Raw genomic sequence first — 18432 nt, 5'->3', positions numbered from 1 at the left:
ATGTCTGTACATCTGCTATGTGCCCTGCTGGTAATTCCACCCCATCAGTTTCGACTACCTTGCCTCTCTATTACCAACCGGCCACACTTATCCAGTCCGAAGGACATCCCGATGTCTTCACTGTAGATCCTTGTCAGGTGGATCAGTGAGTTGATGTCTTGTTCATTTTTTGTATACAGCTTGATGTCATCCATGTAGAGGAGGTAGCTGATGATGCTTCCACTCTTGAACTTGTATCCATAGCCAGACTCTGTAATTATCTGACTGAGGGGGTTCAAGCCTACGCAGAACAGCAATGGGGACAGTGCATCACCTTGGTATATGCCGCATTTGATGGTCACTTGGGCTACTTATCTTGAGTTGACTTCCAATGTTGTTCTCCATAGCCCTATTGAGTGTGCATATACAGTACAGCCCAAAAGTTTGGACACACCTTATCATTTAAAGATTTTTCTATATTTTCAGGACTATGAAAATTGTACATTCACACTGAAGGCATCAAAACTATGAATTAACACATGTGGAATGATATACTTAATAAAAAAGTATGAAACAACTGAAATTATTTCAGTTGTTTCACACTTTTTTGTTAAGTATATAATTCCACATGTGTTAATTCATAGTTTTGATATAAAAATGTTCATAGTCATGAAAATACAGAAAAATCTTTAAATGAGAAGGTGTGTCCAGACTGCTGGAAGAAGATGATGAACCCTATGCACGTTGATGGAATAATACAATATTATGGAGACTGGCCTCTTACTTTCTGGGAGATCGCTGGTTTTGGACAGCTGTTCCAGTTCCCAGCCAAGATGTAGGGATTCATCCATGCTTTGTTTCTGAGCCATTTCCAAAGACATGTTTTCCTCCATAAGCTCCTCAATCCTCTTTCTATCCAAGTCTCGTTCCTAAAAATACATAAAACTGTTTTACACAAGAGAAAACATGTACAGTATATATATGTCACTATGGATAAAATGTTTATACTATCATTTTCACATATCCTTCTACAGGATAAGAAATGAAAATACAAAATGTTGCCTGTAAATTGACTTGCGCTGCAGAAATTAAAACCACAGCATATCAATTTTTGCTGTGGATATTCACTGTGAATTTCACCCTTAGTAATTCTAAGCATTTCCTTATCAATCCGCAGCAGTAAACTCCAGTAAGCATGTACCCAAAATGTTATATATGCATTAAATAAATAATCACATTGTCATTCTTCATCCTTCATCCACCACTTGATAATAACATCTGCATTTCGAGTAGCTATAGCACATTTAATCCTTTTGATGAAAACATCAAAACTATAAAATTTGAAACATTTTTTAAGTAAAAATTCAAAAATAAAATATTCCATAATCTGCTATCCAATAAATATGGATGAGAATCAAACATATTTCTATAATTTTATACATATCATGACCTCATTCTATAGCATTCAGCAAAAAAGATCTGACCTAAGAGAAGACTGATCTCTCTGAATTAGATACAAAATGGGAAGGTCAAAAAGAATCTGATGAGACAAACAGAAAAGTTGCGTCAAGCCCACTAACCCGATGGCTTGAAAATCTTTTTTTGTAGTATGTCAGGAATGGTCGTTGTTGACCACACTGATTTATGCTTTTTGTCCCTCAAGGTTCTGTTCATATGTCCAGGTCCTGTCCGTGAGTAACGGATCTAATACTTAAAAATAAAAACAACTGGATCCATTACAAAAAGAGCAAAAACGGATGGAAAGTACAGTTTCCGTTTTCCATCCGTTTTTGTTCCATTTGTAACATATGATTTTACTACAAGTTGTTCTGAACACCTCTAGTGTTTTGGGCATGTACAGTGCTTAAAAAAATTTATTCATTAACAGAAAAACAGTAATGATCCATTTCATATAGTCTTCAAAATTAAAAAAAAAGAAAAAAACAGATCCAGTTGCCATCCTCTTTTCTGTTTGGTTAATAAAGTTGTGCAGACTGCATTTTTGTTCAGGCTAACAAAAATTAAAAGACGCAAAAAACAAAAAAACAAAAAAAAAAAACAGATTGCAACTGAAAGAAATTTAGGGATACTTCTGGCCCCATTCAAATTAATGGATTCAGTTCTGGATCATTTTGTTTACATTTTTGTCATCCCAAAAAGGAACCAAAAATGGAAATCTGCTGGGAATGTGAAGAGAGTCTAGCTGGAATGTTACTTACGTCTGGTCTTGCTGGTCATTGATGCAGTAGAATCCTACTAACCAACTCTCTCATGTTCCCACATTTATTTACATTGCTCACACAGCACCAATGGTATGATAATATTCACATTGGTGTGTTTAGCTAGTGGAAATACCAAATTCATTGCACATTGCAGCACATACTAATTTCCCCCGAATATATTTTTAGTGCGCAGGGTTTGGAGAGAATAGGAAACCCACATCAACATGAGAAGAAAATACAAACTCCATGTAGATGTTGTCCTTGGCGTCCCGGCCCCAGTGCTGCAAGGTAACAGGGTAGATCACAGAGCCGCATTTATAGATTAGATATAAGTCACCTGCTATACATCCAGCTCGATGCTCTTAATGTATCATTTCCACATCAAGAAACGATTATGAAAAATCTATTCAAAAGTCACAGCTCGAATCATTAGTAATAATCTGGCTTCTTACCATTTCCAAATCATGGAATCTGGCTTTCATTTGTATATTCTCTTTCTCCAGCTCGTGTAGTTTATCTGAACGTCCTCGAGCTCCTTCCAACTGGTCTTCTAGCATGTTCTTTGTTTCCAGAAGTACTTGATTGTCTTCTTTTAGTTCCTAAAATGTCCCCAAATGACACATTTCTTCTAGTGACACAATGGTAATAATACAGAAAGCATGTGAAGGGGTAACTGATGAGGTCTACCCTTTTAGTAATGAATCCATTCCAGAACACTTGGGGTCTGGTTTCTGGAACCTGTTTGGTGGCAGGGAAATTTGTGGCCATTCTCTGCTGTACTATTAGTGAAGTATCATCCAGCCTTTCAAATTAATACCCACCCATAGAATCTATCTTATGTGTATGGGGGTGTCTTGACTCCCCCTCAATTGCAGATGATGGAATAAAGATGAGGATGATGTTGGCCAAATAATCTGTAAGGTATATGGCCATCTTTCATGAAACACCCCTTAATGCTGGAATCAAGAGTGAAACATTTCCAGATCTACCCAGCCAATCATCACTGATCCATGGAGACAGTCATTGAATTACTTAAACAAAATATGAACATGTCTAACATTGTCATCTGACTGGCATATAACAAGGCTTTTTATAAATTTTATGTCACATTTAATGAAAGCAATCATAAGAAAAAAATACCTATTGTTTAAATGTTTTTGTGATACATGTATTTAAAAAATATTGACAATGTGTTTTTTTTACATATAGAAATCTGAATCAAAAATGCTAAATTAGTAATGTTGCAAGTCCCACACTGGCCATCTGGAACTTTTTAAGATTAATACTTCCTATTCTTTCAGGAAGGCTTTTCAGCAAGGCTTCAGGTAACAACACTGTACACAGCTCATTATGTCCCAGATGACCCTGCTCCTAATCCCTTCACAATGACCTTTGCACACAATCATTAAAGGCTTCAATACAAATGACAGTGTTGGGGGTCTGACCATTGTGACATTATGCATGTGTTGTTTCCTTAAACAATAGTAAGTATGAGTCTCGTAAACCCCCAGCGGCCAATGTGAAAATTGCTAAATTTTTATTTTTAATATAAATTGTGATATGTAAAAAAACACATTGCTAAAAATAATAAAATACATTTATCAAAAACATGTTTTTCTGATGATAGCTTCCATTTAAACTAGTAACCGGATGCAAGGCATGCTATGTAGCAAAATGCCTAAAACCAATATGTTTGAATGAGAATTTACTTTCGGCGATGGAACAGACTCGCTAATTACTTAAACTTGTGACTTTCAATTTTAATATTTGTAATTCAATACTGTAACTATAGCTATATCATTCAAGGTAACTAGCATAGGTCCCTCCAGTCTTTACAAGACAACCCCCATTCCATGTGCCTGGTCAGGGAATATGCACATTATTGACCTTGGAGTCCCATTCTACGAGTCAAGGTTTCTCACAAAAACCTTGCCGAAAAATCTCATCCATCCATGTGGGGAATGGTTGGCTGTTCATTTGAATGGCTAGCGTGTAATACTTGCTGCAGGGAAATATTTGGCCACACGTGGTTTAACCTAGTAATTAGAGTCGTTCACCTATCAGTGAGTCTGACCTGCAGCAATCAGTGGATTGCTGGGATAGTTTTTGTTTACAAATGAGTAATCTTGTAATAAAAATCAACTAAGCAAAATAAATTTTAACTAGTAATCCACATGTATATATTAGTCTAGCCATTGAAGAAGCACTCCTCCTCCTCCTCCGTTTTAGCCTCTTAATATATTGCAGTCATCATATTATACTGTGTACTTACAATTGCTCATTTTGCCTTTCTACCCAGATAATTCTTCTGTTTTCCATTAGGACAATGATATCACGTGATTAAAAACTGACTAGCTGAATCTTTCTAAGCTCTAAGTAGGAACAGCAGGTCAATTTTCCCTGCATGACGTATGAGTCAATGCAATAGTCTCTGGCAGGGTGAGGCGGGAGCAACTGGATCAGGAGTTGAAGAGGGGAATGATATATGCAGGGACAAGAGGCTTCCTGTTTATACATAGAGCAGAGAAAACAGAAGAATTAGCTGGGTAAAAGGGAAAATGAGCAATTGTAATTATGCAGTGCTATATAATATGATGATTACAATATATGAAGAGGATGAAAACCGTGATGAGAGGAGGAGGAGGAGGAGTGCTTCTAATTCTTGAACACAAATACAATGGAATCAGGATTTAGTTCATCTGCATTTGTCACATTGACAACAGATAGTATTAGTAAAACAGTTTTGGGATTATATAGCTCTTGCAAATATTTTAGCAGTAAAAGGAGCAGTGGATTTCTTTGTAATCCTGCAATAGTGACCAGTAATTACTAGTCTAAACACCTTTGCTATTTTTTATATACTGCAGATATATGGTGTTCTTCATTTTTGCCAGATCAAATCTAGAATTGTAAAACCTTTTTTTTTTCTCTTTAATGTGTGAATATTTAATTGTGAGGTTTGTATTAACCCATTAAGAAAATGGACCAAGAATTGATTGAATTTATTACGCACTTACCTCCACCCTGGCCTTGTAAAACTCAATGTCATGTAACCGCTCTTTGAATCGGCTCACTTCACTTTCAAGCTTGTCAACTCGGATTGCCTTTTCCCTGAGTGCATCCAGCTCATCTCTGTACAGTCGAGCGGATCTAGCGTCAGTCAGAAGTTTCATGTTCTGTCGAAGCAGATATAAATATCAAGACCAAATTTCCTCACTGATCAACCCCTTTATACACTACTGACTTTTTATTCCTGGCCACTTTTACAAGCAGGAGGCAGGGGAGAAATCCTAGAGCTGTAGCCCATAGGTAACACTGGAGATTCTGCATACTGCACACTGATAGTATAGACAGTGAGTGAGGGGAGTTTTACAACTGCAGCTAATCATTGTACATCATCACCAATTGTATCACTGCTCCCATACATGAAATGATATCTTCAGCTACATGGGGGACACACAGAGGAAAAAGGAGGTGGAGTTTGGTGGTAAGGTAAGGGGTCGTAAAGCTGTAGTAGAGTTCTGATAGGCGATGATGTCACCCTGTAGTTGCCACATGAGGGCATATACTAGACTGTAAGGCAGGCTGGGAACAGCTGCCTGTAATAAGAGGTTGGTGAGCTAGCATTGTATGTGCAAAACATACTGCAAGAGTACTACTTTATGAGAAGAGAAAAAATGTAAATGTATTATTTTTTTCTGAAACAACCATGTTCACAAATGTAACCTATGTGGAATATCTGATACAAGGTTTTCAACTTCGTCATGTAGCATTATACTCACAATATACAGTACTGTGCTAAAGATTTAGGCAGGTGTAGAACAAATACTGCAAAGTAAGAAAGTTTTCATAAACAGAAGAAGTTTTAGTAGTTTATTTTTATAAATTAACAAAATGTAAAGTGAATGAACAAAATTAAAAAATGTAAATCAATATTTGGTGTGACCGCCATTTGCCTTCACCCATTGCCAAGCTATCTTCAGTGTTTAGAAGTCCCAGAAGTTACGATATTTCCCATATAGAGCCATGATCTCAGCATCATCCAGTCTGTGTGGAATTACATGAAGAGGCAGAATAATTTGCACAAGACACATTATCCACCGAAGATTTGTGGCGAGTTCTACAAGATGTTTGGAACAACCTCCCTGCCGAGTTCTTTCCAAAACTGTGTGCAAGTGTACCTAAAAGAACGGATGCCTTGATACTGTTTTGAAGACTAAGGGTGATCACAACAAATATTAATTTGTAGATTTCTCTTTTGTTCATTCACTTTGCATTTTGTTAATTGATAAAAATAAACTATTGAAGCTTCTATTTTTTAAAGCATTCTATCTGCGTAGCATTTTTTCAACTCCTGCCTAAAAGTTTTGCACAGTGCTGTAATTCCTTATAGGATAATTTAATTCTAATTAAGAGCCCAGGTAAGGTAATAAAGTGATTTTCAGTTGCAGCCTCAGGTTTTTGCTCTATTTCTTTCATCTTGTGGCCTTACCAACTAATGACTTAACATTATAATGGTTACCCGATTTCTTTCTTGACCATACAGCAGTGTCCTCATTACCTAAAAGGGGGGTGACTTGATCAATTTAGGATTTTTTTTTTTCATTTTTTCTTACGCTATTGTTTTTTTTTAACATCATTATATAATCTTTGTCTTCATTTTGTAACCCTCAGTAGAAAACTAGTCAGTTCTCCAATTACCTGTTACAGTCAATCCCCTTATATATAATCTGCTCTGGTCTTCAAAAAGAATTAAAGAATTATAACACGTTCAGATTTTCTTCTTAGGGCACAGATTTTTCAGGCTGATTTTAGGATGTTTGCCTCAGATGTGTGGTGTAAATCCCCACCATGGTCTCCACATAGTTTCTCCACAGTCCCCAATTCTTTTTTTTTTTTTTTTTTTTTTACAATGCACATTTCAAAGCCACTTATGGAACAAAATCAACTTTCATATTGCACAAATTTCCACTGAAAACAATGGGGCATGTATTTTACTTGGATTTTAAAAATGTCAGCCTCTTAGAGTCATACATAAGCTCTATATCACCCTGAGTTGTCTCATGAGAGGCTTTTTTAGGCATATTCTTGGAATAATGCATACATTCTTGATAGACGTGGTTTCCACTTCTGGTAACTTCATTTATCTCTGGGGTTCAGTGAAACCATGTTCCAACTGGCATCAAACAAGCAGTGAATGGAAAGGTGCTAGTCGGACATCTACCAGAACTCTCGTAAGACAACCCCTCTAAGATCACTTGCCTTCTATCCGTACAATTCAGTCAGAGTGGCTTGCTGGCACGACCCTGCCATCCACACGCAGAATGAGGGGCATAATGGTTGAACAGTTTTGATACATTTGACCCCCATTATATTAATGAATAGATTTACAAATGCATCCAAATCCTGACCTCTTGCTGCAGTCTTTTGAGCTCGGCTTCCAGTTGTGCGACCTCTTGCTTACTATCCAGGAATTGTTCAGTCTTTTCTTCCCTTTAAATAAATTTGGCAAAACAAAGAAATTTAGATTTTCATTCATCATATTTACTAGATATAGTTCACACTGTGTCAGGGCTGTATGCTCATAGACTTTACAGGGAACTTGAAGGGAGATTCATGCTGCCAGAACCACAGGAAGCATGAATAAGACTGGCTGTGGCTTTTTAGAGAAAACATACTTTGAAAAGACAGTCAGGGACTATGGACCTGGGATAACTAGTCCAAAGCTGGTTTCCAGAGGCTTCTCCCCGTCACGCTCCCCTAGATTGACAGGTATTTCTTTCTATACACATATAGGGAGAGACCTGTCAGTTTAGAAGCGCACGGTGGGGCCTCCAGGACCCTGCTCCAGACTAGTTATCCCAGATGTACAGTAGCTGTTGGTTGCATTTTCAAATTATGTTTTCTCTGAATTGCAGAGTAAAACAGAGAAAAAATACATGGCAGTAATAGTGCAGTTGGTCTCTGATTCATGCTGCCCATGCTTTGGGCATTATTAATCTCCCGTTAGGTTCTTTTACTGTATTCTTGGTTTATAATTATATATTTTCATGATAACTATTGCAAAATACACCAAAATTAGAAAAAGTCTCGAATTCAGCTCCCCACTCCTGTGTCAGAGATAAATATCCCAGGAGACCTCCTGGATAGTCCGTCTGTGGTCGGCTGTGGTGGATGGAGTATACACTGGTCTGGCTTCCAGGTCAAATAGTTCTCAGTGGTCCAAAAGGAGATGTTCTCCGGCACCAAAGGAAAGTAGTTAAAATGTAGCCATATTATATGTATAGTCATATACATTAATCATATATAATTAAAAAATGGCAGAATGTGCACATATTAAAAAAATACGTAATGATTATGTGTTTCAGGTAGAAAAACTCTTATAGATATAATTAAGTGTTTTTCTACCCGAAAAGCATGCGCATTATAGTTGTTTTTTTTTTTTTTTACATGTGCACATACTGCCAATTTTTTCACACTACATGATTAGAGGCTAACAACTGAGCGCTATTCCAAAATATATATTATCATTTTATTTTTAATGATAAAAAAAATGTATATCATGACCATACAAAACATCTAGCCGCCTTCACATTAACTTATATTTATATGCTTTTTATACGAGATGGCTTACCGTGTACTCTAATGCAAAAAAAGAAATATGAATATCGATCTTGTTTCCTCCATTTTATAACTATTTTAATAATGAACTGATGAACCCATCAATTGAAAATGAGACAATGAATGCTCTAGCCGGCCATATTCTTTGTATCATACAAAGCCGTAGCTGGCAATCAATACCTTCTAAAAGCAGTGGCAGACAACCACCGGCCTCGCGGGACTCTAGCCAAGCACATATTAGAGGTAGTAATAAATCACGGGAAAATAATTTTCATGTTGGTGTTAATTGCAAGTCTATCACTTAGCAGAAAGTGAGTAAATCATGTCTGTACTATGGCTCAGAGATATCCCCGTTTCTTTAGTTAAAACTTAACATTTTATTAAACATTAGTAAAAAGGACTACAATCAGCTCATTAATAAATTGCATCATACCCGCACCAAAAGATAATGAAAACACCACGGGGGAGTGCCTACCCCTACACTGGCCTGACTGTACCTACCTACCAGCGGAGGTTGGCACCCTAAAACCTGCGCACTGGCGCCCCCACTCCTCGACGGCTCTCCCTGCTCACCCTATAGGGCCCTATAGTGACCGGGAGTGAAGTGGAGGATGAGAAGTAGGTGAGAAAGAGGAGAGATGTATATGTATATTCTCTCTGACTAGTAGTTTGTCTTTCCTTAAACCGTTGAAGGAGCAACTGTTCTTGACCGGCTGACTAGACTGAATAGCGTAATATTCTTGTACAGATATTATTATGGATAGTCTACCTAGTACTATTGATGTTCAGCTATAAATTCAGTAAGTCTTAATGTATGCAGACCAAATAGAATTAGATAAATAAAGGCTTAAAGCAATTTGTTGCATATAATTATAGCTTCTAAGAACCCTCCACATAAGAAATAGATTTTCAGAGAGAAATTACACAATAACTTATATATATATATATATATATATATATATATATATATATATATATATATATATATATATATATATATATATATATATATATATATATATATATATACACAGTCATGGCCAAAAGTATTGACACCTCTGCAATTCTGTCAGATAATACTCAGTTTCTTCCTGAAAATGATTGCAATCACAAATTCTTTGGTATTATTATCTTCATTTAATTTGTCTTAAATGAAAAACCACAAAAGAGAATGAAGCCAAAAGCAAAACATTGATCATTTCACACAAAACTCCAAAAATGGGCCAGACAAACGTATTGGCACCCTCAGCCTAATACTTGGTTGCACAACCTTTAGCGAAAATAACTGCGACCAACCGCTTCCGGTAACCATCAATGAGTTTCTTACAATGCTCTGCTGGAATTTTAGACCATTCTTCTTTGGCAAACTGCTCCAGGTCCCTGATATTTGAAGGGTGCCTTCTCCAAACTGCCATTTTTAGATCTCTCCACAGGTGTTCTATGGGATTCAGGTCTGGACTCATTGCTGGCCACCTTAGAAGTTTCCAGTGCTTTCTCTCAAACCATTTTCTAGTGCTTTTTGAAGTGTGTTTTGGGTCATTGTCCTGCTGGAAGACCCATGACCTCTGAGGGAGACCCAGCTTTCTCACACTGGGCCCTACACTATGCTGCAAAATTTGTTGGTAGCCTTCAGACTTCATAAGCCATGCACACGGTCAAGCAGTCCAGTGCCAGAGGCAGCAAAGCAACCCCAAAACATTAGGGAACCTCCGCCATGTTTGACTGTAGGGACCGTGTTCTTTTCTTTGAATGCCTCTTTTTTTCTCCTGTAAACTCTATGTTGATGCCTTTGCCCAAAAAGCTCTACTTTTGTCTCATCTGACCAGAGAACATTCTTCCAAAACGTTTTAGGCTTTTTCAGGTAAGTTTTGGCAAACTCCAGCCGGGCTTTTTTATGTCTCGGGGTAAGAAGTGGGGTCTTCCTGGGTCTCCTACCATACAGTCCCTTTTCATTCAGATGCCGACGGATAGTACGGGTTGACACTGTTGTACCCTCGGACTGCAGGGCAGCTTGAACTTGTTTGGATGTTAGTCGAGGTTCTTTATCCAACATCCGCACAATCTTGTGTTGAAATCTCTTGTCAATTTTTCTTTTCGGTCCACATCTAGGGAGGTTAGCCACAGTGCCATGGGCTTTAAACTTCTTGATGACACTGCGCACGGTAGACACAGGAACATTCAGGTCTTTGGAGATGGACTTGTAGCCTTGGGATTGCTCATGCTTCCTCACAATTTGGTTTCTCAAGTCCTCAGACAGTTCTTTGGTCTTCTTTCTTTTCTCCATGCTCAATGTGGTACACACAAGGACACAGGACAGAGGTTGAGTCAACTTTAATCCATGTCAACTGGCTGCAAGTGTGATTTAGTTATTGCCAACACCTGTTAGGTGCCACAGGTAAGTTACAGGTGCTGTTAATTACACAAATTAGAGAAGCATCACATGATTTTTCGAACAGTGCCAATACTTTTGTCCACCCCTTTTTTTATGTTTGGTGTGGAATTATATCCAATTTGGCTTTAGGACAATTATTTTTGTGTTTTTTTCATTTAATACAAATTAAATGAAGATAATAATACCAAAGAATTTGTGTTTGCAATCATTTTCAGGAAGAAACTGAGTATTATCTGACAGAATTGCAGGGGTGTGAATACTTTTGGCCATGACTGTATGTATATATATATATATATATATATATATATATATATATATATATATATATATATATATATATAATTCTTCCATAAAACATTTCTTCTAGATCCTAACAACTTTCAATATACTGAACATGATGGAGCTTGTATGACATCATATGAAGTATGTGCGGCTCTATTAGGTAGCCATGGGGCCTCCATGACCATCAATTTGCCAAGAGTATGAGACATATAGAAACTATGCAAAGAGATGAGTTCAAGAATTGGGGCTGGTAAAGAAGCTGCTTACATATCCTTCAGTTTCCACAATGACCGGCATTGTTATATGGCTGTATTTGTTACGGACACCGTACAGTACCAGTAATACGACAGCTTGGGTGGTAGTATGTGGCAGGTATTACCACATGGACTATACTTCTATTTGGAATATATTCCACTAGGCGCTACAGCGTTTCTTTAAAGCCAATATACTACTTTATTTCACTCCGGTTGAGAAATGCACATACGCATTTTGAAGTAAGGCATTCTTACTCATGGCATAACATTAACGTACCAAACACGTGTCTTTAAAATCAAGTATTACCGGAACAACCCTCCTCCTAATTAACATTAATGACCATTTATTATCTAAGGACATTAATAAAGGTTATGTTATATACATAGATTATAATATACAATAGTCAAGAAATGCTATCCAGCATTTAATAAATATACATCAGGTCATTGTTCTGGTTCAGACCAGAAGGTTTTCAGGTCACAAGCTGAAAGATACAAAACTCTTCTCTGGATAGAGCCTGCCTAATCCAATTACTACCTCTAATTGGCTTCTTCACTTGTTCAATGGCACATAAAAAAGTAAAAATATATATTTCAAGTCATCACTATGACCCTAATTAATAAAGCGAGAATTCTGCCATAAATCGCGTTGAATGGTATAACACAGCTGACATCTGCCTGGTATGGAGCAGGCTCAGCTCCTGAACCTGCTCCATACACCTTGTTATTCGACCTATGACAAAAATACACATCACAGGTCATTAAGGCCTTTAATATCCATTTTATTTATAATATTAATGTGCTCAGGAATCCCACATGAAAGATATCACAGTGGGTGCATTGAATTACGCGGGTGGCATGATGACAGTCACAAATTTAAAATCTTTGTATTTCAAGAAATACTAGCAAAGAAAAGAAAACTCTGTTTTTTTTGGGTGCAAGAACATGTTACATTTTCAACAACCACATTTGAAAAATCCTTTGTACGATGACTGAGCATTATACCATATTGCCGGCTAACTCTTATGCTTCTATTTGGCTTTCTCTATTGCGTGGGCACAACTGAAAAATGCTAGGTAGCTGGCAGCTCGTGTCAACTCAGTGTGACTCTGCCATGGAAGCAGTGTGATATGTCTGGGCACAGTCAGGTCTGCGGTACACTATTGTGTTTTGCTTAGGTATGAAAAGAATTAGTTATACTGTTGCCAGACAGTATTAGAAATGCTGTTTGTTCTTTTGTTCTATGTTATTGCTTTGTTCTCTTGTATAATCTTCAATAAAATGAGTATAAGGAAAAAAAAGGTCAAAAAGGTGGAAAGTTTTTGCTCTTATTTTATTCCCGCTGCTCCCGAGCATTTATTTATTTTAATCCACCACATGATTCCAGAGATATGGACCTTTTTATTTAACTTTATGGTCTTTACCAAAGGGGCGTGTCTCACAGGGTATTTATGCAGAGCAGCCTAAAGACCCGCCCCAAAAGAATCCGGAGAGCCACGCCTTCTTGGTTAAAAAAAACCCCATAAAAATTAGCATCAAATAAGGCCCATATCTCTGGTATCGTATGGCAGATTTGTGAAAGAAGTAAACAGCAAAAAAAAAAGCGGAATACTATGGAATAAAATAAAGCAGGAAGAAAATAAAAGCAAAAACTGGCCACTTTTGACCTGGTGACAGGTTCTCTTCAAGCAAGTAGGAGCCATACTTGAACAAGACGCTGTATTCCCGGATTGGGGGATGCCATGGCTTTACATTGGATAGGGGAATTAGCACTGTTTAGCCGGCCATAGAGGACAAAAGAAATCAACTAAAATGTAACTAAATAATAACCGAAAAGAAAACAAAATCCAGGACTCGTCAAGGTCAGCCTGAGGAAGCGAGCAGTAAACTGAATACATTTTTGACTTCTAGGAGAACAAACAAGGCCATTAGAATTAATATACCCCTCTCAGAATAACAGTAGGGGGCTGATTACAAGAATGTAACTCCTTCGCTGCATAAGAGGAAAGCCGTAAAAGCAAAAACCACGATTTAGCGCAGAACTCACAGACCCGAAAGGGTGAGGCTTCAAAGCCGAGGAAAAATCCAGCATTCGTTTACATGTCTAATTGCAGGTTTTCATCTCCAGACTATGAAGGCCTGCATCAAATTACGAAGAGCACATTGGCGTTAAATGTTTAGGCTATCTATTAAGTGTCAATCAACATAATAACTGCAATCTTCGGGCTAATTTCCCAAGTGCAGCTGTGTGCAAAATTTCCAGGGAAGGCGGCGAACAGCAACATAAGAGAAAGGGCTTCAGACATACTTATTCAGCTCTTCTCAGTCATTCCTGTTCAATTGTACTCAAGGATTTGTGCCATGTTTTCAATAAGTAATAGCACTGGAGAGGTTAATTTGTATATACAGCCTCATGCACACAGCCGTATTATTCCACTGTTTTGTATATAGCCGCAATAAGGATCCCATAGACATCCTATATGGTAACTTTGTTTGTACCGTATATAATCCGTACGTATGTGCGTGTATATATATACACACATACATACACACACATACATACATACATATACACACAAACATATATATAATATTATTGGAGATCAATCTTCAAGCCATATCTCTATTTTACTGTAAAGGAGAGGAACAAGACATGAGAAGAAAGGGGCGATTGGGCTCCACTATGGGGTTCTAGCTGTCAAATCCTACATATAAGACATTTAGATTCATCTTAAAATCTTAAAAAAGTAAGTACGGTAGTTGTATATAAAAGTATTGATATGGTTGGGGCCGCCAAGGATCCAGGTCATAGATATTACTCTTTCCGAAAAACTTGATAACACTATATGATAGGTAAAAACAATATACGGTATGACTAAATTCCCCACTGCCATCTCAGGGATACTCACAGCTCCTGCCTCAGCCCCCTTATTTTCGCCTTGGCTTCTGCCAGCTCCACCGACAAGTGCTGTCGGCTCTCAGTCCGCCTCATGCCCGGGGACCCGGAGGGAGACTGCGCTGATAGCTGCAGAGGTGTAAAGTGGAGAGAGTCCCTTTCTTCTGTCAGCTCGATAATTGTCTGAAAGAAAGTGTGAAAAAAGTCCCATAAAATAGGTTCATCCACAGTATTATTTATTACTGTCCGGAATTGTCAAGGTCTCACATACAGATTTCATTCTAATATATATATAAAAAATTGGAACAGCATCCAAAAAATACCGTAACGTAGTGCAGAGCTCTCCCAGCCAGTAGTCCAATGACCTCCAAACAATATGAGCAAAAAAAGGAAAAGCAGCACACAAAATAATAAAAAAGCAGACTTCATTGCCTGAACGGCGTGGCAACGTTTCGGACACAAAATCCTTTTTCAAAGGATTTTCCTTTTTTTGTATATATATACACTCACCGGCCACTTTATTAGGTACACCTGTCCAACTTCTTGTTAACACTTAATTTCTAATCAGCCAATCACATGGCGGCAACTCAGTGCATTTAGGCATGTAGACATGGTCAAGACAATCTCCTGCAGTTCAAACCGAGCATCAGTATGGGGAAGAAAGGTGATTTGAGCGCCTTTGAACGTGGCATGGTTGTTGGTGCCAGAAGGGCTGGTCTGAGTATTTCAGAAACTGCTGATCTACTGGGATTTTCACGCACAACCATCTCTAGGGTTTACAGAGAATGGTCCGAAAAAGAAAAAAAATCCGGTGAGCGGCAGTTCTGTGGGCGGAAATGCCTTGCTGATGCCAGAGGTCAGAGGAGAATGGGCAGACTGGTTCGAGCTGATAGAAAGGCAACAGTGACTCAAATCGCCACCCGTTACAACCAAGGTAGGCCTAAGAGCATCTCTGAACGCACAGTGCGTCGAACTTTGAGGCAGATGGGCTACAGCAGCAGAAGACCACACCGGGTACCACTCCTTTCAGCTAAGAACAGGAAACTGAGGCTACAATTTGTACAAGCTCATCGAAATTGGACAGTAGAAGATTGGAAAAACGTTGCATGGTCTGATGAGTCTCGATTTCTGCTGCGACATTCGGATGGTAGGGTCAGAATTTGGCGTAAACAACATGAAAGCATGGATCCATCCTGCCTTGTATGGAGCATCTTTGGGATGTGCAGCCGACAAATCTGCGGCAACTGTGTGATGCCATCATGTCAATATGGACCAAAATCTCTGAGGAATGCTTCCAGCACCTTGTTGAATCTATGCCATGAAGAATTGAGGCAGTTCGGAAGGCAAAAGGGGGTCCAACCCGTTACTAGCATGGTGTACCTAATAAAGTGGCCGGTGAGTGTATATATATATATATATATATATATATATATATATATATATATATATATATATATATATATATATATATATATATATATATATATATATATATATATATATATATTTTGTGACGCCGTATACGATGGCAGGTGGTATACATGGCATACAATCTACAAGGAATAAGTGGGTTGAGAGACAAGATTAGTGAGTAGCTGGATTCTTGCAGAGAAGAGGTGGAATTTTGAACAGTTCAGGCCATTCACATGTTGGAGAAGGTGTATTTTCAGAGTAGAACCACAGATGTTGTAGGGTTTGGGGTCTAGATATGCTCTGGACATGACAGTATGACGAGGTGACTACATTGTTGGGGAGAAAAGATTATTTGGTGGAATAAAGTTTGTAGTTTATACCAATAAGCCAATATTAAAAGGATTGTTTAACTTCAGAAAACTCCTCTCCTCCAACTGTAGTTTGTTTTCAAACACAAACTGAGCTTTACTCATCCTCCCGGGTCCATCGCTCAATTTCCCCCACTGCTATTGTCTGCAGCACTATCATCACATCGATAGCTCTACAACCAATAACTGAGCTCAATGCCTCCGAGCATCTCGTGCCGTCAACTCGGGCAGAACCGCTAAGCACAGATATAGGCTGCAGCACTGCAGACAATACGAGACACCGGGATCAGCAGTGGAGACTCAGTCGTGCTCCTGAGCCCAGGCATCTGGCATACATACCCTTTTCTCCAGTCTAGTGCTGCAGGTGTGTAAGAGGAAGAACCAGAACGGGGTACTTTTCTCATGCCAACTCTGGAACTGTCACCCATGTTGCAGGGGGGAAGACTTTCATTCCAGGATGAACCCTTGCATGTAACTGTAGTAGGTGGGGCTGAGATAAACAACGCTGTGCGCGGAAAGGAAGCCAGAGCCCGGACGGGAAAACTGAGTGCTGAGTCGGGTGCTGTATCCGCTGTGAGGGCAGAGCGATCCATTTGTACAGACCGACTCGACAGTACCCCTGCATACAGGTTCACTGCTGGTGGACGACCAACCGACAATCCCCCAGTATCCTCTGAGCCTGGAGGTGACAGACTTGACGCCGGAGACTGCATCGGGTGTGCAACACCGTGAGACACAGGCGTATAGGCCCGTGCTTGGCTACCCAGGATTTGTGTACACTGCAAAGCAAACTCTCGTTCTGGCTTTTTCATGCGTTGGAAAGTTACTCTCTCTTCAAGACGTCACGCGCCGCTGTTGTCGGTGCCACCGTTGGATTCCTGTTCGTCACAGACTTCATCGAGATATCAAATGCCGCTGTTGTCATTGCCATTGTTGGAGCCCTGAGATGCCGCACACAGGAAGACTACAGTCTGATAAGTTTCTCCTCTTTAGCTACTGAACTATCGTTCGTCCTTGTCCTAACCTGCCACTCTCCCAGTTCTGTCCCCATTCCCTATCACTACCCTGCAACTTAATATTCCCTGCGTGGAGTGCGTTTATTGTTAAATCAAACCTTTAACTCTTGATCTGCCTCTTGTCTGTGGCGACATCCCTCGTTCCTGCCATTTCTACGGGTGTCCGGGTAGCTAATGCCACAGCCAATACAATATCATTATCGAAATATTGTTAATGCCTCTATCAATTAAGTAAAAAAAATTGTTTTGCAAAATTCTTTTGAAGGTATATACAAAACTGGATTTCTCCCTCCTGACTTGTGCTCCTTGAGCCTAAAGATGCATTGGATTTTAATAATGCTGAAACTTGAAGCTCTTGGGAACCAATGCAACATCTGTAACCAGGTCCCCCATCTGCTATGTGTCACTTTTATTACTGGTGTCTTCCCACATGACTGAAAGGCCATTGGACCCTCTAAGTAGCAACTGCTACCTCTTCAGCCCCTATAGCTTCACTTCTGAACTTTCATAACACATTGCCAACCATCAGTACATTAAAGAGGTTGTTCCAGGCTTTTCATTAAAATCTTCAGTCATTATGTGTACCTGCAGACTTGTTAATCCTCACATCGTGCACAGTGTGTGCTGTGAAGATTCTCCGGTGTTGCTGGTAAGTCAGAGTAGTCATGTGATATACATGCTTATGCTACATTCTGACTAGACATACAAGTGAAGTAAGCAAGGCTATGCACAACTAGTAGGAATGTGGCAGGGAGTATGCATAGCGCTTTCTTGTGGTCACATGACTGCTCGGTCTTACCATCGGCACCAGAGAATCCTACCCATGATGTGAGGATTCACAAGTCTGCAGCCACATGGTCTAAATGTATTTTGATAAACGAACCTTTGCATAGTTCATCAATATTGGATCTGTGGGAGTCCAACACCCGACACCATCACTGATCAGCTGTTTGCAGCAGCTGTGGTTGGATATACACAATGGCCGTTCC

The 18432-nt window shown here is 39.0% G+C and overlaps 1 protein-coding gene across 8 annotated transcripts in view; it reads right to left on the bottom strand.

The window, feature by feature from the left end:
- The window catches only part of CCDC88A (coiled-coil and HOOK domain protein 88A), a 260282-nt gene that overhangs the window by 76804 nt on the left and 165046 nt on the right, over positions 1–18432 (bottom strand). For all 8 annotated transcript variants that reach the window (XM_077282662.1, XM_077282666.1, XM_077282667.1 and 5 more), the window contains 5 exons: positions 14660–14829; positions 7613–7694; positions 5219–5377; positions 2654–2800; positions 764–908 (listed from right to left, as the gene is read on the bottom strand). In XM_077282662.1, coding sequence (XP_077138777.1) covers positions 764–908; positions 2654–2800; positions 5219–5377; positions 7613–7694; positions 14660–14829 — 703 coding nt within the window. The remainder of the gene's footprint in view (positions 1–763; positions 909–2653; positions 2801–5218; positions 5378–7612; positions 7695–14659; positions 14830–18432) is intronic.

This window comes from Ranitomeya variabilis, chromosome 2, assembly GCF_051348905.1.
Source record: "Ranitomeya variabilis isolate aRanVar5 chromosome 2, aRanVar5.hap1, whole genome shotgun sequence".
In the NCBI taxonomy this organism is placed as follows: domain Eukaryota; kingdom Metazoa; phylum Chordata; class Amphibia; order Anura; family Dendrobatidae; genus Ranitomeya; species Ranitomeya variabilis.
Note: the sequence above shows the minus strand (reverse complement) of the source record. Positions and strands in the feature narration are given on the sequence as shown.